The sequence below is a fragment of the Styela clava genome, chromosome 7, assembly GCF_964204865.1.
Source record: "Styela clava chromosome 7, kaStyClav1.hap1.2, whole genome shotgun sequence".
In the NCBI taxonomy this organism is placed as follows: domain Eukaryota; kingdom Metazoa; phylum Chordata; class Ascidiacea; order Stolidobranchia; family Styelidae; genus Styela; species Styela clava.
In genome coordinates, this window is record NC_135256.1 from 22,668,338 (window position 1) to 22,696,332 (window position 27,995).

Consider the following 27,995-nt stretch of genomic DNA (forward strand, 5'->3'; position numbering starts at 1 on the left):
TATTTACGTCAGGGGATTTTCTTTTTTTATAGTGCCAGAACCAAATTCCAAACCCAAGGTTGTAAAGAGCCGCATAAAAAAACAACGCAAATTAAAATACCAATAAAACTAAAGTATGTATTTCAAAATAACAAAACTCAGGATAAAAACCATTTTGATGCTTAACTTGGACATTGGCTTCGACTTTTAATTTTGAAGAAGCAAGGCGCAAATGTGATGGATAGGTTATTCAGCAATATACTATAACAGTAACTAGCTAGCTTCATATTTTCCTAATGATATCTATCGCAATTAGGTAATACTTGTCTTTCTAATCACACTGTAACGCTCGATTATATTTATAAACAGTGCGAGCTTTTTTACTTTAGTTTACTTGGCATTTTGTCTCGACAAACTAACAAATAAATATTTTGTTCAAAAATACCCAAACTTTGCACAGGGTACTTGCTTGTGTATAGCATGCTTGTGATTACTGAAAAACATTGAAATCTGTATATTGAAACGCGGGATAAACATTGGGCGAACAAACACTATGACATCATAGTAAAAGGTTGAACTACGGTAAAAACGAGTGGTTGAGATCCGCGGTTGAGAATCACTGATTCAGGCATTGTAAAGGTGTAGATCAGTGGTTCTCAACATGTGGTACGCGTACCACTAGTGGTACGAGGAGCTTTTGTACGTGGGCAGCTTTGAATTATTGCAATAATTAACTTTTAAGTCGGCTAAAATATGGCGACAACGCTTTATCTTCCATACTGTTCGTATTCGCTGAACGGGTTTATAGCGCTATCTGTTCTTTCATTAGAGATCGCCCTCGTCCGTTTTGCCCACATAAAACGAAACGAGACGGGCAGGTTTTTGCCTATATCTCATTCCTTTTGCCATTGTATTCCCACCCCAAAAAGGGGGTTTTATCGATGGTACGCCGCCAGAGTAAAATACACTAAAGTGGTACGCAGTCAGTAAAAGGCTGAGAGCCACTGGTGTAGATGATATCATATAATCACCGTCGGATGCCAGATCAAACTGAATGAAATTATCGAAGTGGACAAAATTGCACTAAAGCAAGATTAAACGACTTAAAGCATTACACTTTAAGCAGAATTGTCAATGGTCGTTCTCGAGTACTTAGCTCCTGTTAGTGGCCAAATAATATTAATAATAAATGGTCACGATATCCAAAACGAATTCTTTTAGCTACAATTCGCCCCAAAATCATATCCTGAATGAGGCTGGTACTGTGGAACAGCAGAGGTGTATGTTTCAAAATTTTGAATCCAAGCTATTTGAATCTACATCAATTAGAATCGGTTTGGAGCAATTTCAGAAGAAACGGTTTGATTCTTGCAGCGCGAGGCAATTGCACAACGAAGCGGCGTTGTTTCAACATCGATCAAAAACTTTAGTTCGTTTTCTTTTTATTTGCGTTTACAATTTTTCCAGAGTCGTCATCCTCTTGCGGTTGTTTTGTTTGATTTTTTTTGTTTGTTATATGGGTCACATTTTTGAGAGAAACCAATGGTTTTGAGAATTGATGCGAAGTTTCAATGTTAAGCTTTACAAATATGTCATTCTATAAAAGTACCGTAGTAATATCATTAAATATAATAGCAGCATCATTGCATTCTTTTTTAAGACTTAGATCTGCGATGTTTCTCCCGTTATCAATGTTTCTTTTGAAGTTATGGCGCAAACAGTAGTAAAAAACATTCAACCAACATTTATCATTTGGATAAATTTTGAAGTTCAATTTTAGAAGAAAACGAACACTTACTCCGTTATAGTATGTAAGCGAAAATTTAAGTGAAAACATAATATATATATATATATATATATTGGGTAATTTATGCATCCATTCAATGTATTTTTACTAGCTTCATGCATCCTTAAGTCTTTAATCACAATTTATCTTCCAGTTATTTCAAAGTTAACGATAATATGATGTTGGTTCATGTCGCACATCCGTGTTTTAGGCCAGTAAGGTCTTGAACATGTATCCCGTTTTTGTTATACCGTTTAAATATTATGCAGATACTGCTACATTTTCGAGGGAAATAAACATACATCAAATTCAAAATATTCTGATTCGGAATTCGATTCGCAAATAAAATATTCGAAAATTACATGCCTACAGTTACTGGTACTTATACCAGGGTACACATACCGGTACCCGGATTGTTCTAGCTTTCCAGGTCCTGTGGCGATAATGATTCATTTCTCCAGTCTTAACGTGAATTGAAATATATACCAAATGCTCCAGTCGAAATGATAAGATTTACAAAATTACGGTGTAGTATATATATTTATTGGACACGAAATAGACCCTTGGATCTTTTTGATAAATTGTCAGCGGTGTGGCGTTAAGAATATGCTCACCACCTTATCTCTGATTAACCTACGTGGATTCGCGGGATCGAATTCCGCGGAGAAGAGGATTGTCGGATTTCTCGCCTCCGTAGCGTGGTTCACGTAACCGCTGACCGGTTACTGTTTCCTCCACCATCAAGTCCGTGTAAGTTATCCGAAAACAAATAGCTGCCTAATTGGTTGAAAAAATAAACTTGATTATGACAACCCGGCATGTCCTGGTAACGGTGTTTCTCCACTTGATTAAGCCAGTTTTTTCCAACGGGATAAATAGGTAAAATCTTATTCTATAATCTGCTTGCAGTTGTTGGAGTGATTGTTTTATTTGCTGTTGGGAGAAATCTTTTTTTCTCCCGAACTAATAGATCAATCAATCTTAGACTCGTTGCTATCATTTCATGTTGTCAGAGTCCTATGAGGTTCCCGCACATTTGAACCCACGACAATTGCAACTGCATATTATTGCATCTATGGAATTTTATTTGTTTTGCGGATATTTGAACCCATACTAACCCCAACCCATGGGTTTTAGCACCCGCATATAGATTGAACCCGCGGATATACACATGGGTTCAAATTTACGGTCACCTCCTATGAACCCCGATATTTCATTCAAAATTTTGGAGTATTACGTTAATTAAGAAGGAAAACATTTTTTATTCGGTTTAGGATGTGTTCGAAAGTGGGCACGGCACTAACATTACCTCTATTTACCCACGTTTTGAACCCTATTTTAGCTTTGTTACCCTTTCAGTACTTACAGGAATGCTGTTTTGTGCAAATAGCAAGTCACAAATTTGGTTTGAACAAAGATTGTTAAAATGGGGTACAAGCATAAAGAAACAAGTTGATTGCTAGATTTGACTCTATGTTTATTACAAATGACAACAACATTATTTTACCATTTAGTAATTTTCTTTGGCATTTTTAGCTCTCATTCTTGTACCTCGCTGAAAATAAAAGTCCTCTTCTGTCGATAATAAACGGTAATTATTCGACGTCTCTTAATTATAATTAGTTGCGCGCGTTTATATCTATGCGTTGCGTTGTCTATATTATTACTCTAGCACTCTTCAGTTTAGTGTGTTGTTGCTAGCATGTGTCATAGTAAATGTCCCATGCTGCCAATACAGATTTATTTACAGGGGCCAGTGCAAAAACTAGGAACAGGAAATTCATATGGTATATGAAAACCTCGGAGCAATTCACATGAAAGTGCAAACTGCTCCTTTGCATGTATTATTCCCTAACAAGGAAATCAAGACCAAAAGACATGGTCGCATACGATATTATAAATAATGTATGTCAGTTGATTACAAAAGCATAAAATAGTATTATTCTGTAAACCAGTGTATATGTGGAGAACTCTTTGTTTGTCCTGTATAAAATGTATAAACCAATTATGATATATACAGTATGTATATTTATATTATTGTAACTTTAAATTCCAGCATGTAGCCGTACATGTCAATTCTATACAGTGATTCAGTCAAAACAAGTGAAAACAGCAACAATTAAAAACAACGTAGGTAAAATGCAATCACAGCAACATAATCATAATGTAACGGGAAAATGCATAGCAGTAAAAAAATGATGCAGTCAAAATTTCGAGCAAATTACTATAAAATACTATCTATTTCATAGAGACCGTAGGTACAGTACAAAAATCAGTGATGTATTCAATATATATACAGAAGGCTTAGAAACACGATATAAAAAGTAATAAAATAACAGTGGAAAAGTACATGATCGCACAAAAGTAACATGAAGGATGGAATGATATTGTATAATTCTTGAAGAGCAATTTCTATTTTTTGCTTCAGGTATAATGGACGTGAACATAACTGTGCAGGGAAATGAATAGGACGGAATATATCAGACTTGAAATATTTTGAATGAGAAGATGTGAGTGTACCGTTACGTTGGATATAACTGCTTTTTAACAAAATAATAAAAAATATACGCACAGCACAATAATCTAGGACCCATTTAATATGGTGTAGGCAAATTAAGTCCAGTAAAAAACTATATGCAGCAATTTTCTATGAAATATCCACCCACCAAACCAACTGTGTAAGTAAAATATGGTCTTTCGACTCCGGACGAATAAAATGGACTGCAAATAGTTTTATCATCTTGGAGATTCTGTAACAAGTACAGCAGGAGAAAGTGATCTTGATCTTAGAGATATTCCAATGCGCTGGCTTCTACAAATAAACAAAATATATATATTAGGCCAAGCCTTCATTTATTTCAGTTGCCACCTGTTCCCAGTTCTCTATCGAAAATTGACCGTTACGGAACGACTTCCATAACAGAGTACATTGGACTGCTTGATGTCTTTTTAGGTCTTTGTTTGCTTGAGCCTTCATAGCTTGTGAATATCAGATTTCTAAGTATTCATCAATTAAAACGTTCGCAGTAGAAATCAGAACAATTTTGAATATTCGTCTAGTCAAATATTCACTTTTGAATACTTTGATAAATTTGATGCAGTTGAAACAATTCAGCTAATGTGACTCATCCCACTGTGGATGATTCTTGATTTTTAATTTAAATAAACAGCGATACCATCAAGTATATACATATATAATATACAAAATCAGCAACATGAAAACTGAAACTCAATACCCCAAATTTTAAATACTATTTGACAAACATGACTAAAATCCACTGTACTAAAATACAAGAAGTAGCGCACGATAATTTGCATACCATTCAAATAGAACAACCTTTCATGACTTTAACGTGTAAAATTTTGTATCAATTTTTAACAAAATTTACTACACAGAAATATGAATTCCTAAAGGATTTGAAGCAGATAACTATTATTTCATATGTTAAAACAATCTGCAAATATTTAAAACCTGTTCAAATGTGAATACGTGTAGCTGTAAAACTCATGAATGTCAAAATATGTTTGAAAAAATAATTTAAAAGAAAACAAATACTAAACCTTTTCATTCTACTTTTATCTTGTCTGGAACGCCCTTTGTTTTTTCTATCATCGCCACAAAACATTGAAGACATCGGCCTCCGAGGTGCTACAAATATATATTCATGCAGTTTTTAAATGCAACAGTTTTTAGGTAGAAGAAAATATGATATGTTATTTACTTTAGTAGCAATGGCACTTTATGATTTTATCAAGAACGAAAGGGAGGTACAGGTACAACATTCGATTTGTTTTTAATATACATGAAGTTGGCAAATCATATATACTTAGTCCCATTGAAGCAGGCTTGTTGGGTCATTTGTTACAGCATGTAAACTAGGTTAATATTCACAATTTTTTGTGAAATGAAATGAAACAATAAAAATCTACCTGATGCAGAAGGAGGTCTTTTCTTTGTAATAGGGAGACCAACAGCACATTGTCTTTTATATTCTGCCTCAAATTCTTCACTTATTTTACCATCTTCGCCAAGATTATTGACAATAGCTTCATACAAGCCTTCTCTGCTACGACACGCTGAGATCAACTCACGACTTGCAACGCGATTGAATGACAGGTATCCTTGTGTGATAAATATAGAATATTAATGTCTGGCTTCTTTTTCATTATCAGGTACAAGCTTATGCAAAATGAATTTAGAGGATACTAATTCATCACAGTGAAGTAAACTTGAAGCCTTTTGTACAGTGAAATATTGCAGTAAGTGTGTTTTCGCTCTTAATCTGGAGCTTAAATAACTGTGACATACTGGATACTTTTATGGAAAGGTTGACCGAAAACAAGTTTCCTACCTACTTCTTTAAATTAAATTGAAATGAAACAAATTTGGATCAGTCAAATTTTCATCTCAACGAACGCAACATAATCATGACTTAGATGAAATAGAATATGCCATGCATTGTAAATTGCATGTGGAGATCAAAATATACATAAAGTACAGTAATCAAAAATACTTACCAAGTGCTTGTGCAGATGCCAATCGAACTACATCACTATCTGACAACAATATTTTCAACAACTTTGGAACAACTCCTGATGTTACTAATGCATCTGATACTCCGGCACGAGTATGTGATAAACTTGTTATGCACTGAGCTAAAGGTAGAAAACAATGATTGAAATTAACGGTACTTCCCCACCCAAATAAAGAAATGTTGTCTTTTTACTTTCTTACTATATATCTCACATGGGCATATTACGGCCCGTTGAGTAATTCAATCCCGCCAGCCTGATGCTGCCACATCCAAACAGACCAATTTTGATGTTTTAGCTAAAAAATAGCTTGAAGAATTTGTTAAAATTACGATTAAATCTAGTTTCAAGAACAGGGGTTATTGTTTTCCACCTTTGCAACACTGTAAATATTGTTCATAAAATGTAACTTTCACGTCACACTTACATGGCACACCGTCTGTCTAGATGGGCAAAACTTTTGGCTTCTGCTCCAAAAACCGTGCCCACCCCTGTGTCTATATGTTATTGATAGTCGCAAAAATCCATTTACCTATGATGACATTGCAGGGTAAAAAAGTAATAAATTGGGTATGCAATGCCAAACTATTCGAAAACATTCCGGGCATTACAAACTATAGTAGTTCCTTACTCAGGAGTGACTCCTTATGTAGAGCCCTTTTCAGAGCGAGAGACAATAAGTTCGTTGACAAAATAATTCACCTACCTGTCACCATCAATACTCTTTTATTATTACTGTTGAGCAATTCAACAAGAATGAGAATTCCTTGAGCTGATACTTCAACCAACGTTGAATCAACAATAACTTTCGCAAGTATCACCATCTGATAAAATAAAACATTCTTGAAATTCAGGTTGGAATACAAATTCAAAAGAGAATGACACAAAGATAATTTAAATGTACTGAACCATACTTAGAAATAGTCACTTGATAAGCAAAAAAGTGCAATTTTGATGAAAATAAAAAATTTCGAACTATTTTGAATCATCTGCAAGCAAAAACTTACAATCTACTTTATCTAAGGATAGGATACGATTTTCATATTTATCTGGGAAGAGGAAAATAGGTGTACAGCAGCCTGTTTTCTGGTTACCAGTCCATGTCGATTATGGTATGGGTTAGAGAGAGAGAGAGAGTGGGATTTATGGCCACAAAAACAAAATCAACACTAATATAAACAATAATAGATAATAATACAATAAGGAAAATATTTCATCAGTAATAAACAGCGATTGATTATTGTTTTGTGCGGGTCGGTTAGTTATCCAGTTATTTGTTACAGATGAATGAACTTGATAGCGGTGGAAGTCGTATCTGACCAACGGTTAAGTGAACCACCATACTGCAGTGGGGAGTCCGGCAATCCGCTCGCACATAATTATCCACCACAGGATTCAAATTTGTGGACCCATGCTGGGTGATCAAGGTGCGATGACAAGCATGTTTCTAACGCTCAGCACGACACAGCACCCGTCCAGTCTCTTACAGTAATATCAATAACAAACAATACCTGAAATGCTGCTTCTGCTTTAGTTTCATGATCATGAGATGACAAAAGATCTTCAAATGTTAAAATGGTGAGACCTCCTAACTTCAATATCTTTTTCTGTTGTGAAGGTCGATTGAATGCAAAAATTGCAAGAGACATTGCTGCACGCTGCCTTACTCGCTAGAAAAGATTCATATTGGATGTTCTTTGTGAATTTTATATTATTTATAATATATATTCATAATATATAACAGTTTTGTTTTTGGTCACAGCGATGAAATGAGAATTAAATAAAGTAGCAAGTCTGGAATGAACTTCTGGCACAATTCATGTGTTGTCCAAGTAGATAAATAACATTTAATGCAAAAATATTGTTGCCACATTGTTGTTGTTTCAATTAAAGTCCTCTTTCTTCTTAAAATTAGTTAAAGATTCCAATTGATCATGAATCAAATATTACTTACTTGATTGAATGAATTCAGAAGTTCCAGAATTATTTCAAGACCAAAAGTATCCAGTTGATTGAGCTGTTCTTCATTCTCAGGACAACCAACAACAGAACAAGCAAGACAATATAACAATTCAACCTTTACACAAAAAGAAGAGAAATTTCAATCATTATAGTCTGTATCAGTGATATATCACCAGTTAATATGAAAAAAATCTATTTTGTTTGTATATAGTTGTATCTTTAAATATATGTATGACTGAAAACCCAAGACACCTAGACTCAAAGCGCCTAATTTTGCCAATTAATAAACATGCGATAAATATTCATTCAAGTTTTGTAATTTGACAAGATTTTGTTATGATTGCTTACATCCTTTCTTGGTTCTCTTTCTCCCTTCAAGATAAAGATTGAAATAGACTCACTAATATACTTGAGAAATTCATCCTAAATCATCTTTCAAATCCTTTGAGCGAGATTCGATGACTAGCTTTTACATCTACTTTTATTACCTGCAGACACTCATCATGAGTGCATTCCCACACCCTTTGAGCAAGTAACTCGATCGCTCCATATTCAGATAATATCTGTTGAACATATTTGTTGTTTTGGTGAGCAACTCCTGAATATATGAACAATGATGAGAAATTCTTATGTGTAGGAAAGTATCTATACTAAAATATTTCTATATATATTTCCAAAATTAACAATTTGTAAGGTGGTGTGTATACACGCACAACTATATTGCTATTGCAGACTTTATTCACATTCGAAACAGAACACATTCCAGATAGATAAACTTAACAGTTAATGCTCACAGTACCAACTCATAACAGCTAATGTAAGAATGTACCACCGTTACACGTCATAAGTATACGAACTTAAAGTCACCTTCAGACATGAACGGACACGGGTCAAAGGTCACTATATTACACAATTGACACAATATCACAACACATACATGATAGTGTGTTGAAACAAAGAGCAGCAATCAATCATGCGGCTACAGAAAACAGAATAGAAAACAAGCAAGTGGATCTGACTAATTAGATGAATATGCAGAAAGCAAGGTTGGAACCAATAAAATGTTTAATAATTTTCCAGTTATCGTATATATCGGAGAAGATATACGAGATGACCCCAAAATACAGATTCCCATGTCATTTGGAATATATTCCAAAGAGATACATATGATTTATACGTATATACATACTTTTGTGCAAAGCATCCTGGACTACTGAAACTTTGGGATACAATCATACACAAACTGAAGTTCGAGTGTTAAATAAATTTCCTTCATTTTCATAGAAGTAATTAAGAAATTCATAAGTTCTGTTTATGAGGTCAGCATTTATTCACAATATGAATTACAGTATAACCTGTTTTTGTGTAACTGATAAGTTAATGTATATGATTGGAATACAATCTTTCATTTTAAAACACTTACCAACACATAAGTTACTGATAGCGTGAATAACTGCAGTAACAACAGGTCGTTTTGTTATATTGAGTCTCAATAACCTTATTAAATTAGAAATCATGTCATCATATTCTGATAATTCACGCTGTCCAGAACTGCTCATATATGCTGTAGCAGCAATAGCTTGACAACCTGAAATGAATTAGTTTGACTTATTTTCATTGAAATATAGTGCCTATTTGCTTGAGGTCTCTTCAAATAGAATGGGATAGGAGAATAAGATTTACATATTTATCCCAGGGAAGAGGAAAGCCAATAAGACGGCTTAACCATATAGCGAACCACAACCTCTCGTTCAGTTACCATTTCATGTGGGATATGGGATAGGTTGGTTATTTGTTTTTGGAAGCATGAACTTGATGGTGGAGGAAGCCGTAAGCAATCCTCTCACACATAACTACCCCCGCATTGGGTTCACATAGTCCTAATGATTAGCACGATGAGCCACACCACCGCGCAGCATTTCAGATGCTGGAAAAATTCCTGTTTGAGCACAACTTACCATTTGTGAAGTGGTCATGTGTACTTTCAAAAAGATTCCAAGATGCCTCATTGACTGTGCAAGTTAACGATTTGTGATATAAAAAACTGTGCCTGTTCTTTCAACAGTATTTAAAAATTTCAGAAATTATTATGTATGACATTCATATCCAATTATATACTTACCAACTAGTTGCAAAGCATCAGATTTACTACTCAACATATCTTTCATTTGCCTGAGTCCAATTTGTCCAGCAATCCTGCGTTGTTGTTCAGGATGTTCTCCTGCTAATGCCCATATGGCACAGGCACCTCGTTCCTTCACTGGTTCTGCCATAGCCTGAAATAGAATATATCATAATAGAGAGTTGAAAAAAAATTTGTAAGATAAGTAGAAACTGAATAAATAGTTAATGTATATATGTCTGTAAATAATACACTTAAAAATTTTTATCAAAATTAATACAGTATTTCTGTCCATATTAATTCATTCATTTATAACTGCTTTGAGGGGAAGTTCTGTGTATATCAAGGAAATAATCATTATCATCATAATGAAAAATAGTATAATTTGACGTCAATAAGACAATAGAACAACAAAAAATATCATATACCTTACCTGAAACATAGTACACAATGCTTCTGGTACTTCCTGTTGTTCAGCCAATTGTTGCGCATCTTCATTATCATAACTTATTGACTCAACAGCTTTTGCAGCCTGAACTTTAGAATTGAAATTTCTTCTTCTCAACATTGCAACAAGAGGCCGCAAAACGTCAGCATCAAGAAAGATATCCTGTGTAATGAACATGGTAAAGTTTTCAATTGGAAGATGTTGAATTACAGTGTTTAAAAGAACAGAAATTGCATTTCAATGAATGCCTTGGTTTATTCTATGTTTTTGCAATGAGCCTTAAAATGACTTAAATCAGAGATAAATAAATCATTGCTTGAATTCTAAAATATATGCTACCAATATGACAAAGTTGTTCAGAATCTTATGAATAGATTGAATCAAACTGAAACAATAAAGAATTTGAAATACATTTTGCAAAAAACTGGACAGTAGAAATTAGGCTCCATTTTATACAAACTATAAAATAACAAGATACAGAATATAGTGCATAAATATCATTGCAACCTGGATCTCTCTGTTATATCTGCAAATCTCAGCAATTGCTGCTGCTACTGCTGATGACAAAACATCTTCTCTGACATGAAGTAACTCAACTAGGGGTTGGACAGCTCCACATTCTACAACTTGTCTCTGATTATCTCCTTCTATATCACCTTGGCATAATGAACGAATTGTATTGACAGCATTTACTAAGACATCAACAACCTAAAATAAGCATTATTCAATGGATTTAAGATGTATTGGATGTGGATATAAAATAATCAAACAAGATGGTAATTTTATGTTTCCTGCAGAGGAGAGGAAAACTGACATCTTGACCATATGGCGAACCAACCCTCCGATGACGAGGAGTCCAGCAATGCACATAGTTATCTCCCATTGAATGTATTGGTGCAGTGTAACCAGAGCACGGGCACATTTAGCTAATGCATTAATTGCCAGGCCATAATATTGCAGGAATAATTCCCAAATATTTATCTTAAGACAGAAACTTTGTAAAGATTTTAATGATATGGTAACTTATTGCTTGTAATCCAATTACTGGTTACAATGATATAAGATGATAAAATATGAGTTTCAACATTTCAAAGGAACAAATAAACAAAAAAAAAACTACCCGTAAATCCATAAATGAATACAAATACTAACATCATGCTGTAATAAGTTGACAAGAGGAAGAATGCCACCATGTTTAGCAATCTTTGCAGCATTATCATCCACACATGCAAGATCAGATAAAACTACGGAAGAACGAGATTGCAGTTCACATATCACTGATGCAGCACTTTCTCCATTTGGTGATAGTAATTCAATTAAAGCTAAAATTGAAAAAAAAAAAATGATTCCATTGATACAATAAAGAGCAAAATCTTAATCATTAGTCAATTTTAAACTCAGCAACAGCTATATTCGACTATTACATATTCAAATATTAGAAACAGCGAATGCAGTTTTTCATTCCACTGCTAATTTTGTGGAGTGTTTGTGTGTGAGATGTTTACTAGACCCTTCTGTTTGAGATAACTAATCTCTGAATTTGGATAGGGTAGAGATTTGCTTAATGTGTCATGAGGTGCCATATGTCAATGTGTTAGAGGCAATTCAATAATGCATTCTAAAGCCATACTGATACCGGTACTGCTAATTATCTTTCAAGATGAATTTCATGTTAAAGCCGCACATAATGATCTCTCACAGCATATGAACCTGAGAACACACCCAGGGTAAACAGTGGCAAGATGGCAATGCTTAGCAACATTAACCAACCATTAAGACGAGTTTGAGTTTTATTTGGTCATTTATGCCTTCATCTACTCATCACATCCATGCATCTGGAACATTTAATTGATTATCCACTCCCATATCTGATTTGAACAAATCTTTTTTTCAGGCACGAAATACTTACTTGTTATCGCACCAGCAGAAGTAACTTCTCTTCTCACTTTATCATTTTCAGACATCAAACAAATAACTGAACAAGCCAGTGATCGTATTGGAACTACTGAATCACAATGTGAAGTACTTAAGTTGTCTGATGCTGAAATTGCAAACATTATATGTATTCAAATTTAACCATCTAATATCATTCTTCATATAAAAGAGGCATTTTGGATGCAATGTTTTGTTCAAATCAAATTACCGGTATATTTTAATTTGTGGAATTGCAATACCATTATCCTCCCATTTATCGCTTAGCATTTATTTGAGGAAGTACAATATGAAACAGAGTTTCGTGTTTTGATCATACCAAACTAAAACTCAGAAGACTGAGTTATGATAGATACTTGTTATGATAGAGAGTCAGATAATCTTGTGTACTGAGTAGCTATCCCACATACACTGATGAAAAGCTACATTTGTAGTATTGATAGTGGAGGATGATTTATCATTTTGTGACACTAAAACGATGAAACAAAACGGAAGATTCTTTCCATTGAATTTATATCCGGACATTATTGCTAGAATCATTTTAAAATTCTATATTTTGGCAAGCAGTGGTGAAAAAAAATTATCAATACCTTTTATTTTCTTATCACTGTTCAGTAGGGAAACAAGAGGTAAAACAGCTCCTGCAGATAACAAATCACTCCAATACGCAGGTGTTCTATGAAGTAACATCTCCAGACATCTCAAAGCAGCATCTTGTCTTTTCACTGAGCTGGATTTTAACATTCCTAAAAAGCAATCAAATTTTTTGAACAATATCCAACAGATTTGTGACATAAAATATGAAAGACATATAAAAACACTTTGTTTGATCAATTTACAAATGATCGTCGATGTGGTGCATCATGCTAAGTGTTAGGAATACACTCGCCATAGCACCTCTGATAACCCTGGGTACCGTGGGTTCGAATACAATACAGGAAAGATTATGTGCGATAGGATTGCGGGACTCCTCACCGCCACAGTGTGGTTCACGTAACCGCTGGTCAGTTCAGGCTTCCTCTATCTTTCCAAGTCCATGCATCTGAAAACAAATAACTGGCCAACTAATCCCATAATTAACATGGAATGGTAGCCGGACGAGAGGCCATGGTTCGCCATATGATTGAACTGACTTATAGGCTTTCCTCTCCCAGGATAAATATGTAAATCCCATCATATCAAAAAGCAACAATCATTGTAACTAAACAAGTTTTCATGAAATACTCACCAACAACAATATCCCAAACAGGGAGGCTTTTGACTGGTGGATTTTGATTCAATCGTCGAATAAAATATTCAAGTACGGGAGTGTGAAAATTTAAAGTTGCTCTGTGTACTGCAGTGTTTCCAGTAGAATCTGTGATGTCATGTTTGGCTCCCATTTTCAGTAAAAAATCAACACAATTTACAGATCCACCAGATGCAGCGAGAAGAAATGGAGTTGAGCAATCACTGTAGAAAAAGAATACAAACATATATATTAAATAAAAGCTAACACTTCTTTCATTTTTCTCTTGTATCATACACAAATAAGTAAATTTATTAATTAAAAAATGGAATGTCTGTTATGTTGGGAACTAGCATGTTGAGAAAAATTTTACTAACAACAAATTACAGTAAATAAAAGTGTTCAGCACTGCCCTAACCCTAACCCCCACATGGACAACAACTTCATCTCTCTGATCTATCAATAGCCCATACACTGATCAGATTATTATAGCGGACTTACAAACACGGATGCTTGATTAGAAGAAATGGAAAAATTCAATGCTAATATAAAATGTAAGAGTAATGATGATGAAAATATATGAAAAATTATAATGTACATTTCTACGAGAGTCAAATTCCTTGTTCAAAATTCATCAGCAATAGTTAATAAACAGTAAATTGGCTGTCACATAAAAATGAAAAATATTCCAGCAAGGAAGGCGAAATCTATTGCAGAAAGACAGAATTTCAGCTTTTTTCAAAATCACATTCTTGTAAGTTAGGGTTGTATTTGAGATTTTTCAATTGTTCGTTTCTTACAAATGCATAAAATGAATTGAGTAGCTTGAGTCTCCCACAAATATTTTGGTTTAAAAAAAGTGGGGTGACAATGGAAGAACAAAATAAAACTACCAGTATGAGAAAATGCTACACAAATCCTAAATGTAAGTAGTCACAGAGAACAATTTGGCATTATCTAACACAGAAAAATATGAGATATGTCGGATATTGCTAGGTGACAAGGAATTACAATAAAATTAATTACAACACAAATATGGTGAGGAATTCTTTACTTTTATTTTATCTATGATACCAGCGATGATGATGAGGAATAAATCTAGTGAAAATTTTTTGTCATTATCTAACGTGGAATCATCATAAATCTCAAACCATATATTCATTGTTGTACGAAGTCACCTTGTAAATAAACATTGATGAAAACAAATTATTAAAATCTTTATTTTTAGTAATAAGAGGTTATTTTGAACGTTTTCTCGAATTTATTTTATTTTCGAGTGCTTATCGTGTTTAGAATCTAGTAACTAAAGAAGTGTAACATATGGAAAATAGAAAGTAAGTCTACGAAAAAAATTCCAACTCATCTCTTGTGCAATACCATAGTAACAGTAGTACAGTATAACTCTCAGCTTGAATCTATCTTTAGACCCGATTCAATAATTTCTAATATTAAAGTACGGTAATTAACAATACCGAAAATATTCAAAAACATAAAGACACTTAGAAATAAAATTGTTGCACTCTCCAATGACAATGTAGCTAGACATACCCTCCAGTAGCAGGTAATTCAAGTAATCTTTGCTTCTTTCTTAATAAAACTCTTAATACGGATACATGACCACAATGTGCAGCATGATGAACAGCGGACCATCCATGTTCATCGCTTAATATGGCATTAGCTTTACATGCAAGAAGTAATGTACAGCTTTCAGTTGATCCAGATCTTGCAGCATAATGCAATGGTGATAATCCTAAAAAAATACAATTAATTAGAGATTAACTTCGAAGTGCATTATAACTATCCTAGATCAATAGTAACTGAAATGGCTTCTAAAGTTATAAAATGTTTGTGCTGTCCCTAGTGTATTGCCTCAAGTACTAATTTTAAAATCAAGAAGACTAAAATCACATCTCACTATTTTGAGTAGCAAATATTTATTTCTGTTACCTATATCTTAAAGCATTATAGAATGTAATATGCACTTGTAAACATAGAATTATCAAAAGGATTAATTAAATATTCACTGAAAAACTAACATGAATTCCCAAACCTCTTTAAGTATTTTATAAAGTTCGTTATAAACAAAGACATTTCAAAGTCTATTACATTCATTTTTTAGGGTAACAAAGATCAAATCGGTATCGTAAAATTACCAGAAAATAGGAATATTTTATATTCAATGCCATGCAACACAAAATATAGTATATCATAATGTTATTCATTTTTATTATTTCATCATTGTTAGAACAAAAACAAAACACAAAATGTCAGTGCAAATATATATATTATATAAAGGATTATTTAATAAGTTTTTAATTTAAACTAACAATGATAAGATCACAAACCACGAAGACGATCAATAAAATTGATGAATATTGATAATAAGAACGTGTTTTCGAGTAAAAACCTTATATGTAAACAGCCAATTTGGGTTGCTTTTGTAAGTAAATTGGATTTGATAACATTGTTCTAGGTTGGAATAGGCATAATACTTTAGGCACTTGGTTGAAGCAAGTTATGAACGTCGAGTTCTTTGCAAGATTGATGGTTTGTGCATGAGATTTTATTGCAAATATCATCAAACAAATAAAAACGCTTGAAGATGAAAAAAATTGGAATTTCAGATAGGATTATTTTTTATATTTATCCTGGGGGAAAGAAAAAATGATAAGACAATTCAGTTATATGGCACATCACGGCCTCTCGTTTGGTTACCAGTCCATGTCGAGTATGGGATTAGTTAGTCGATTATTTGTTTCAGATGCGTGGACTTAATTAATTTACTGATATTAAGTATTTGATAGATTATTTACACAAAGCGATTTGTTAAGATATGTTCCTCATATGATTTAGATGATTCCTATTTCTGGCCAATCATGCTGTCTGACTGAATTGATAATCAGAAATTTTGATATTCATCATTGAATATGCTTTAATATAGCAAACAGGTAATATAGATATTAATATTAAATTAAGCTCAGAAACATTCATACTGAAAAAACTGTTAATCAAAAAACAAACACAGTCAACAAAAACAAGACCGGCAAAATCAGATATAATTATGTCAAACACAAAGTGCACTCAACAACATTTTATACCAGTTCTCTCATCCAATTCCTCAGTTTTGTTGCCAACAGATGACATTCGCTTGTCTGTAGTAAGTTCAGGAAATTACAAATGAACTACCTATTGTATTCTAATGAATAAGGACTGAATATGTATTTAATTGTTGATTAGGTATTTGAAGAAAATCTTTAAAATATAGTTTGTTACTTGTGCCATATCAATAAAGAGAAATTGTCCCGAAACTATAAAGACGACTTGGGTGAGTATGTTAGCAATTTTTGAGTACAATTTTTCTTTATATTTCCACAAATTTCAGGCCAAGAATATCCTAGTATATTTTTTATGGTGTGGGGTTGATATAAAGTGAAAACAGCAAAGATTTGACTGAAAAACAAGTACCGTAAGTCCTGTAAAAAACAGAAGACAAATAAAAGAAATTTGAAATAGACCTGATTTAACACGGACAGCAGTGCGACGTACATTAACAGACAATCTCTGATTCAGCAATAAACTCAATATTTCAGGATGATTATACATCGCTGCATAATGAACAAGTGTCATTCCCTGCATAGAGAAATAATCGGTTACTGTCAATTACTAAACATTGAGTCAAGATAAATGAGAAGAACTCTAATTACCGCAAATCGAATAAAATATATACGTACTATGTTCTATTATCTGCATATTCTAATAATTATAAAGATTTTTTTTTCAATTTGAATAAAGTAGAAAAGTGGAAACTGTAGCTAACTTACAACACTATACTCTTATTTTGCAGAACAATTTGTGACTTTAAATATATTTCATTATTTTTTTATAAATTTCAGAGAATTAGAGAAGGGAAGATCAATAAATTTTCATCACACTAAAATTGGTATGTCATTGTTTGGCCAGTTATACAAATGTTCCATAAAAATAGTCACTTAAATACGACTCTGCAGAGTAACAATAACATATCCAGAAAATAAAAATGATAGACTATAAGATAACTGACTGAAAATTTTAAGACAGAAAATGACCTAACCTGTAAGTCTGGGGAAAATAAAGCATTTGTGTTAACTTTTCTCATCAATGCAATGAATGGAGCAATGAGTCCACGACAAGAACACATTTTTAATCCAGCTTCCACTCCCTGAAATTTGAAATGAGATGAGGTTTAATATAAACTAAGAATCGCCAAAACAAAACGGGTTTACTATTCCGAATACATTCTGAAATAATATTTTTGAATATGGATTATTTAAAGAATTCTAAAATAGGTCGCCTTCAACAAAGAAATTTATTTGAAACATTGCAAATTCATAGAAACGTTAAATTTTGTAATGAAGAATGTTCGAGATAAACATTACTATGAATAATATCATCCATCTCTTTTTACATTGTAAGAAGATGAACCAAGTTTATTTCTGGTCTGACTATGAGATATCGAATGAATAAAAAAAAAAATTTTCATATGAAAATATTCTAAATTCTTCCTAAAATCAAGAATTTACTATGTCGGATATAACCATTTTCGAATATATTTGAAAATTTGATTGGTTTTAGAATCTATGATACAAATCACAATATTTATCATCTTAGATAAAAAAGGGGATAATTAGGTAGAAAATTTGATAATAATGAAGTTAATGATAAAACAGCAGCTATATTCTTACATACTTGTGAGATAAATAGGAAAAATTATAAATATGAAGTTTCACTGAAGATTCATCCATTTCTACGCTACTTTCAATAGCTACGGTAATTTTGTGCATCATACAAGTGACTGGGAATTCAAACATTGCAAATGGAATAAAACATATTTCACCTTGTTAGCAAAAGCTTTTTTGAATCCAAAAATCTGTTTAAACAGTTCTAATATCTGAAGGTCACTCATAGGAAGACGTTTTGGTCTCAAAACAGCAAGTTCTTTATACATGGAATGTAGCCATCCAGGTTGAGGAGGTGATGCAGAATAATATGTTGTCAGTGGAATGTGTAACATGAAATATTCTTTGTCGTCTAGAAAAAAATGAGACAATTTAGGGCAGCATTTCTCAAAGAGTGTTCCACGAAACACTGTTGTTCCGCAAGCTTCTTCTGGGTGTTCCGCGTGACAGGGAACGAAATTGCAACTACCGTAAATTGGTGGCCATGGCAATCTTGGTCGTAATTCTGTGCATTTGAGTCGAGAAGTAGTCCCCCAACTGGCGCCAAACAGGGGGACTGGCCTTCTGCCCGTTTGAAAAGCATGTCGTTTTCGTCAACTGTTCAATATCGATAACCGGCTGCATAATTTTTTAATCATCAAGTTTACAGCAAACTATTTAATCTTACCATAGGCTAAATTTTTGGAAACAACCCTTCTCAATGGATTGATTGTTGGCTTAAAAATGGAAGCCTCGAAAGATGTCGTGGTAAGCCAGTTGTGCAAGTTGATGCAAAGAGTAAATCGCTGGAAGTAACGCTGATATAGGACAATCTTTTTTTAAATCATGAAACACCTCATTTTTGAGTAAACTGCAATCTACAATACCAAGATTAGTAGTTGGTACGATATATTGTTGACGTTTTGGTTCTTCTTCAAATATATGACGCAAATGTTCAGCTGCTTGATTCTGGATTTCGTCACAAAGTTCTTCATTTGCAAATTTCTTAAATAGAATAAATTTGAATAGCAAAATATTGTGGTAGAGGTAGTAACCAAAGAATGAGTATATTTGGGAATTAATACATTATTTTTATTGATTTGCTTTTGTGTTGTTTCACACATTCATGTCCTGAATAAACCTTACTATATTATTTGCATGTCAGCATATGAACACTAATTTTTATTATTATACCTATAGGCTGATAATCCTATAACTTGGTCAGCTCAAATAAACACATCACAAAATTTAAAAAAAGAGAGTGAAGGGAAAGCTGTAATGTCAAAAGGAAACACTGATATAACTGTGAAAAGTAGATTTTTGTTCCAAATAGTGTAACAAAACTTATGACTGTCAGATATTTCCTATTTCCTCTATCATTTCGAATCAAATAAGCACTTTTATGACATAATCAGTCTATTTATTATAATAATATCACCATAAACATCAACAAAGCCTGTTTCAAATTTAATTTGTGAGATAACTGTCGCTATAATTGTTCTTTTATTCAATTTTTCTATTGTATAAGCAATCAGATCATTGTAGTATTGTTGTCTCTGATGTTTATATATTATGCCTATCAAATATCACATCAAAACATAATAGTATGTAATTTATCTGAAGAAACATGTGAAACAATGAATGTATGACATAAAATCTCTGTGTGAGTATTTATTGATCAAGTCCTACATTGGCTCAATAGTGACGCAATGAAATGTAAAAATACGATCACTTTCTCAAACAAAATGAATCATATAGTTTGTGAAAACGTTATAAATGAATTTTAATTTATAGATGACAGTCATCTTGACTCCAGTGTTATTTATAACCTTCAAATAACTGTACAGACTTTGTTACTTCCATTGTCGCTCTGATCAAAGCTTACAGCCACTAAAATATACCAATTTACTTTGATTAAAGCCATAATGCTTATGTATCAGCAAAGAATACACCTTTTGTTATATCAAAAAAGAAGACATGGGTGCAAGGTATTTGCTAGTTAACCCAAGACATTATTCTGAGATATATATCTTGTGTGTTAACCTGATTAGAACACTAAAGTAAAAGCCAAGCATGGCAAACCAAGTTGGTATATATATATAAACAACAGTAGAATAGCAATTCTTAGAATGTGAGCATCCTTATGAATATATATTATATCACCAAGTTTGATTAAAGGTATAACATAAATAAATCCATCTCATTTTATTGAATAACATCAAGAAGAATTGGATATACCGTAAAAAATTTATCCATATTCATTTAATCAAAGCATACAATATCGCAGCCTATATAAAACATGAATTGTGTAGTCTATTTATTTTGAAATATAAATATTAGCTTATTAATAACATAACAGTGCCATTGCTAAGGACTCTCAAATCCACTTATCTGTTTAATAATGTGTGTTTGCCATAGGGAAACCACGCTTTGACGCTTCAGAAAGGTCAAGAACAAATTGGCAACAGATCAAACAGTTTATAACATATTTTGTTCAACCCTTCTCTGTGTTATAGGTACAATATATATGCATTCTCAATTGTAACTCAATGCATTGGAATAAGTATTATAATGTAATGTCGATATAGTGACCAAATGTTTGTTAATCAATTCATTATTCATAAGACCTCACCTCAATTTCTGTTGTCTCAACATCAAAACTGATGCCACCATGAGTATGAGTAACACCAGGTCCAGAAAATGTAAGACAAGGTCTTCCTTTATCATCACCAAATGCAAATGGTGGAATCTGATTGTCAGTTTGTATTGCTTCACCTATAAAAAACAGGTTATATATATATACTGTAATATTATATAATATATAAACTGTTTATTACATGTAATTTTATTGTTGATTTGCAATATGATGCATGATAAATAAAAGTATAGCCTGAATTTCAAGTCTCATTTAAACAAATATATGTTCATGGCATCTGAAACCCAACAGTTTATTATGTACAGACAGAACATGTACATTTTCGATGTTTCTTAGTAGTAAATCAGAAATTTAAGGGTCCTGTTTTTGAGTCATCCGGTAGTGCTTGGGATTTCAGTGATAAGACATAACTTTTCAGGCTGTGTTTTTTCACTGCTAGGAAATGGTTATTGAACTGCTTTGAGCAGCTGCTTTGAGTCCTACTTCTTTTTAGGATTTCTCAAATTAAAAAATCCTCATTTTTGATAGAGGACAAAAGATATTTGGTCCCTACTTGAAACTCTAGATAACATAGAATCAACGTCAGGAATTCTCATCATTCTTTTCCTCATTGCAGCAAGTAATGGAGATAAAAATGAAATCAGTTTAACAAGTTCAATCAATCGACATGTATCTGGATCAAGTTCAAGACTTTTGCGAATTACTTCCATCTAAAGAACAAAAAAATGAGAAATGGGATGGAAGATTAAATACCATTGAAATGTAATTTTTGATACAAAAAACAAATATGCAATTAGCTCTTATGACATCTATTAGAATAATTAGTATACTTACAAAGGCTTTAATATATTACCTATATTATCATAATCAATTAGCCAAAACATTCAGGCTTTTGATAGTCACTGCCAATAAAATTATCATAAAAATATATTTGGGAAAATTACTTCAAATCAAAATTTTTATGCTATTTCTTTAAGTAACTGTATTATCTTCATATGATATTGATATTTAACTGATATCTCTGACAGAAGAATGAAGTAGTTTCTTATACCAGCAGTATTCTGTACCAAATCAATCAATCAATTTTATTTCTTCTGACATTTGGTTGAGAAGACAGAACTTTGCTTTTGACCATACATACTTCTTCAAACAGATGATATACAAAACTAGTTTGCCTCTTACCAAGGTGCATTATTCCGAATTACCACTAGTAATAACTACAACTGATCTACCTGAAGACGTAATCTTCTTCTTATTCTTTGTTGAGATGAGAATTCAATTTTTTCTTCTGGAGCAAGAATTTGTGATTCGATGTCAAAATTGGATTGAAAGGTAAGGACATTTGATTCAGAAGCTGCTTGAACTGAGTCAATGTGGAAATTCATCATACATCGGAAAAATTCTGAAACAAAATAAATTGTATGAAGCAATATTATGGCAACATCATTTCGAAAAAAAATCTTACTGCTTGAAGTCGTAAATAACTGTGACATTATATTGAGAAAGTGAAAAAAGCATTCACCATTTCATATTATTATTGTATAATTTATAAATGTATGGTTACTATTTTTTATTCTGTAGTAATATTGGTTTTTCATCCAATTTATAACGGATATTAGACGTGATCAAACAAAACACAATATAGAAATCAATATGAGCAAATAATATGTCAGTGTTGAAAAATGACCATTTTATTTATTAGTCAATTAAGCATGGCCAGTGGATAAAAGATTCTCCAATGATACAATTTATATATATTACATACATGGTTATGTGTAACGTGTAAGCTATAGTTTTCAATAATAATAGTGAAATTTGACACAAAGCATTATTGTATTAACTTAGAAAGAAGGAGTAGCTTTATTGATATTATTTATAAGAAAATATTTTTAGGATGTGGACATGTTGTATAAATATAAAATATGAAACTAAATACTAAATATAAAACCAACAACAAAGAAATTTACATAATGATCATTTGATTGATATAGACATCTGCTCAGCAAGGAATATTTGAATTACAACAAAATTGAAAAAGGTGCAAATTATCTCTTCAATTTCTGGTAGCAAAATGGATATTTTAACATTACATAAAAAGTAATCAACACTGCACAAATTTTATAATGAAACCAAACAGGAAATATGCCTTGGATCCGAAAATGATATATGGCATAATATAAGAACAAATGAGATAAAATTAGTGAAAATATTGTTTGAATCAATCTTGCTACAATTATCAACAAATTTGTCTGCTTGAGGACAAACAGACTACTTCAAATTGTCAAAAAGATTTGATCTAAGGGAGGAACCAACAAATTTCAAATGATTTATTGTGTGTACACTTTAGATTAAAGTACCATCACATCAAAACTTTAAAATAAAAGAATAATCTTTTTTCAAGTATGGCTATTGATAACCATGTTTTATCAATAGACCATACTTGACAAAGATCAATCAGATGACAAACACATATAACTCATCATACATGGCAATTATATAATTTAAGAAGGGTTCAAGTTTTCAAGGCTACTTTCTTCAGCAATCCTACTTCAAAAAGATAAAAGAGTAAACAAAAAGTAATCTTTTTCAAACAATGAAATCTACCTGAATAACTGTTAAAAAATTCATTTTCTCTTTTCGCTACAAACTCATTCGGATCAACTTCGTTGAGTTCTTTGTAGATCCCAGCATATTTTTCATCTTCATTCAAATAATATTGTCCTAGAAATATATCAGGAAAATAAATAAGAATATCATTATTATATAAACCAAGGAAAAAAATATCCAGCAGTTACAGAAAATTGGATAATATTATCAAATTGGTTATAAATTTGAGGACCTCCTGAAGTATGCACACCAAGATGGCGCAAAACCTGAACTTAGGTTGTGTACCAGGTTAGGGTTCAGGTTGTGCGACATCTTGGTGTGCATACTTCAGGAGTACCAAATTTGATTCTATTCTTCTACAAATTTAAATTTTCCATCTCTGACCAATAACAATGAACTAACTATAAGGTCCGGTAGAAAATCTGGCGCTCCAGAAGTGTGTGTACCAATATGGAGGTAACTAATTTTGTTAGCCTACTTTACATCAAGTCGTGTAAAGGAACTGAAACCTATGGGCAGGGGGGGATATTCACTTGGCCAACACAGCCCCCAACACATAAACAGTGCCCAAACTCGTGATAGAACTAAAATAAGGAAAATCGGAACAAAATTATGTCCTACTCTAACCTGGTACACACACTACGGGAGTACCATGTCATTCAGTTAAAAACTGTAAATTTTTTCAATGACCTCGTTTTGAATAGAAGTGCAGGGAGCTTATCAGGTAAGAAAATAAATGAAATACATGTCACTGATAAAATAGGATTTGGGGAGGAATGTGGAAAATTGTTCCTCTGGTCTAGCTAGAAGTTTAGGTTGAATAAATAAAACCAGTAAAACTAACTGGTAGAATTAAAATTATAATTTTAATATTAAAACTCAATGAAAGCAGTCTGCAGTCACAAGTTTAATACATGTATTATATATCAACACTTCTTGTCCCTTTATAATGTAATAACTAATTACCAGAACAATTTCTGTGATTGTAGAAGTAGAATTGATCATTTTTTATCACTATTTATTTCCCATTAACATTCAAAACCAAGTATTGCATAATAATATATTATCTTAATATTGCGGTACTAAATGTACCAGCCACAGTGAATTCTTGAAAAGCATTTTTCTTGTTAACTTGTCCTGTAGCTTTATCCATATCAACAAATGATCTCCATCTTTCAGCCAAAGTGGATCGCTTCTTATCTGGAACTGTTGCACCATGCCATAAACTTTTCATTTTGTAGTCGAGAGAAATCAAAATCTGGCCTAAAAATAAAGATAAAAAAATTCATTGATGTTTGCATAAAATGGCTACATACCAGCATCTACTTGCATGTTCATAGCTTAGCAGATAATATAACAAGGATTCTTATACGACTTGGCCACATAACATTAATACACTTTGGAAGTTGTGGAGAACTTAAATTGGGTTAACTGGGACTTTAACCCGTGCAATACAATCGATATACATTTTCTCACAAGTTGATTAAAGTATAGAAAATATTGCTAAACAATTTTTGAATAGCACTTGAGACTTGAATTTGTCTATGATGACAATATTCTTCAATATAATTTTGGCAATCTTGCCCTGGGGAAATTCTCATGAAAATATTAGCCTACCCCAGTAACAAGAATCTGCAAATACATTTTCATATAACCTGGTGATGGAAAGTCTCTCTAAACATGAACATTTTCCCAAAGCACTTCTACAAGTTTCATATTTCATTAAAATATTTTTATGTTTTAAATCCCAAAAATTTATATGTCAAAATTTCAAGCAATATCAAACCTTCCATCTACATAGACAATGTTTTTTATTTGAAAAAATACAAGACAATATTTCTTCCACTCACCAACTGTTGTATTTTTATAAGCAAGAGGTAATTGACAACTTGTACTCGAATCAAAATTTGGTTCAAATGATAAAGATGGCATTTGATTGAGAGCAAATATACCAACTGTCAAATCTCTGATAATCTGAAATATATTTCAAATAAGTAAATCAACATATTATATTAGATAATGATTTCGAAATTAGAACATAAACATGAAAGAGTCATTATTTTTTACAACTATTTTATAAGTTATAAATTTTAAATTCAAAAAGTTGATCTACTCAACCTTTACTATCTACAAATTTTGGAACAATCAGAATAAGCAAATATGAAAATATTAATATGTATGCAATATTATGTCAAAACCAAACCATCTTTACCTGATGTATTTCTCTGTATTCAAAACTGGGAATATTCTTCTTTTTCGGAAGTAAAATGGTAACATGGGGATCTTGTGATAACTTGAGACTTGACATCATTCCATTCAGTGGTAGAGTATTCACTCTGAAAAAATTTTTATGAATAATTTTGATCAAATATCAATCAAAATTAATAAATACGCCAAATAGAAAGTACCGATATATAATTTTTCCATGAAATAATTATCTTTTCATTACTTACTACTTTTTTAGTTCAGAGAGATTTGTTACTTGCTTAAAATTTTTTTTATAACACTAAGAGCACGATATACTTCTTTACAATACCCTGGCTACAAGACATTTATTGAAAGGTATCAGAGTGCAACAAACATCATTCATTTTATATTTTTTTTCAAATTTTAAACTGATAATTGTAATCTTTGTCACCTAAAATCAGATGATAGCAACCAGCTTGCAGTTGTTTGAGCAATGACTTCTTTCAAATCATCTTTGTGATATGTATCGAAAAATGCAACTGCATTTCGATGTAATGTTGTTTCATCAGTCTGTGAAAGAAATTTCATTCAACACATAACGTTGGTTATGTTAGACAATAAGAAAATACTTTTATTGAAAATCGACTCTTTTAAAAGAGTTTTTTCCATGTCAACATTGGAAAATAAAATGAATCTTACACTTTCTGCAAAACTTGCTCTAGTCAAACTTGATCTTGCAGTGTGACTTGCTGTTGCCGGTCTTGTACTTGATCTGTTGAGAGCAAACAAAAGAGCATCATTATTTCTGTTTTACATTGTCTGACTGTAGCATATTGCTGATAATTTAAAATTTAGAAACACTTTCTAATCTAAGTGGAATAATTAAAAATTAACACATAAATATAAAATATAGTGGATAATTTTCTTATCCATATCCAATAATAGTTTTATACGGAAATTCAATATTAGCAAACCTTCGACTCCTCACTCCCGTCTGTTGTGGAAGGTCAGTCAAATTCAAAGGTGGGACAGCTTTTTGAGACGTTACTGCACTTTGGGGTCGAACAGACGACATGGTGGTGACCTTATCTTCGGTTATTGAAAATATTCCTATATACCAGTGCCTGCCAGAAGAGGAGCAAGGAAGAAGGAAGAAAAGATGGCGAAACCCTCTCCGCAAACGTGGCGTCTGTGGTTACTATTCAGCAACACGCTGCACGCTTCACGTGTTTGTTGACGTTTGTAACTGATGTTGCGTGACCAATCTGCGTTCGAAAATATTGACAATTTTATATAAAATAAAATTATCACAATTATCAAACTGAAAAGGTGAAATAAAACGGAAATTGAAATAAAATCATTTTGTGTTTGAGTCTAATTAAATGCGTTCATCTGAATTTTTATTTCAATTTGATTGCCGACCCACACAATTCACACGTGTCGGATTGTTGGACCAATGACATTAATGTCATTGGTTGGACCACTGGAAAAAGACATTCATTACTTACTATCAACGTTGATTACCGTATTTGCTCGTTTAATAGCCCGGGCGCTTATTTTTTAAACATACTCACTAACCGGGCCCTTATACAAACCGGCTCTTATTCAAGCAGGGGCGCTTGTTATTTTTAAAGTAAAATTACACACAAAAATACCGGTAGATAAGATCGATCGTTACAATAATTAATACCGTGTATTGTCATTTCCAGTTCTCAAGTATGATTTAAACGAGAATAATGAAAATTTTGACTTTTTCTACGCACCGCAGGTACAAATCCGCAAAAAAAAAAAAACTTTACACCGGGCGGGTATTCAAGCACCGGCCCTTATTTATTTTTATGTCCTGTTCACACGGGCGGCT

The 27,995-nt window shown here is 32.5% G+C and overlaps 1 protein-coding gene and 1 long non-coding RNA gene across 4 annotated transcripts; one reads left to right on the top strand and one right to left on the bottom strand.

The window, feature by feature from the left end:
* Positions 1-3,323: 3,323 nt before the first annotated feature.
* On the bottom strand, positions 3,324-27,989 carry LOC120328918 (ankyrin and armadillo repeat-containing protein-like). Of its 3 annotated transcripts, XM_078114525.1 has the most exons (33): positions 27,825-27,989; positions 27,109-27,399; positions 26,834-26,906; positions 26,586-26,704; positions 26,160-26,283; positions 25,798-25,921; positions 25,040-25,210; positions 23,945-24,061; positions 22,573-22,742; positions 21,894-22,050; positions 21,317-21,459; positions 19,572-19,689; positions 18,864-19,057; positions 18,081-18,188; positions 17,506-17,620; positions 17,089-17,142; positions 15,539-15,740; positions 13,991-14,214; positions 13,353-13,508; positions 12,740-12,871; positions 11,983-12,152; positions 11,338-11,538; positions 10,816-10,992; positions 10,383-10,536; positions 9,684-9,848; positions 8,749-8,858; positions 8,253-8,375; positions 7,810-7,968; positions 7,005-7,122; positions 6,284-6,421; positions 5,696-5,887; positions 5,327-5,414; positions 3,324-4,577 (listed from the first exon to the last, which is right to left on the bottom strand). In XM_078114525.1, the coding sequence occupies exons 2-33, from the start codon at positions 27,207-27,209 to the stop codon at positions 4,502-4,504; spliced, it is 4,473 nt and encodes a 1,490-aa protein (XP_077970651.1). In that variant the 5' UTR covers positions 27,210-27,399; positions 27,825-27,989; the 3' UTR covers positions 3,324-4,501. The 3 variants fall into 3 exon arrangements, with proteins under 3 accessions (XP_077970651.1, XP_077970650.1, XP_077970652.1); XM_078114524.1 differs by lacking the exon at positions 27,825-27,989 and having other exon boundaries at positions 27,109-27,494; XM_078114526.1 differs by lacking the exons at positions 17,089-17,142; positions 27,825-27,989 and having other exon boundaries at positions 3,325-4,577; positions 27,109-27,493.
* LOC120328937 (uncharacterized) lies at positions 5,451-8,722 on the top strand. The gene is made up of 4 exons (XR_005567700.2): positions 5,451-5,539; positions 5,939-6,025; positions 7,833-7,876; positions 8,333-8,722. It is a non-coding gene; the product is annotated as an uncharacterized LOC120328937 (long non-coding RNA).
* Positions 27,990-27,995: the final 6 nt, after the last annotated feature.

Coding starts and splice junctions, on each gene's coding strand:
- LOC120328918 (XM_078114525.1), bottom strand. CDS start 27,209: ATGTCGTCTGTTCGACCCCAAAGTGCAGTAACGTCTCAAAAAGCTGTC. Junction 17,143..17,505: donor TGCTGTCCGTGTTAAATCAG/GTCTATTTCAAA, acceptor AACTTACTACAG/ACAAGCGAATGTCATCTGTT. Junction 4,578..5,326: donor GATAAAAGTAGAATGAAAAG/GTTTAGTATTTG, acceptor GTTTATTTGTAG/AAGCCAGCGCATTGGAATAT.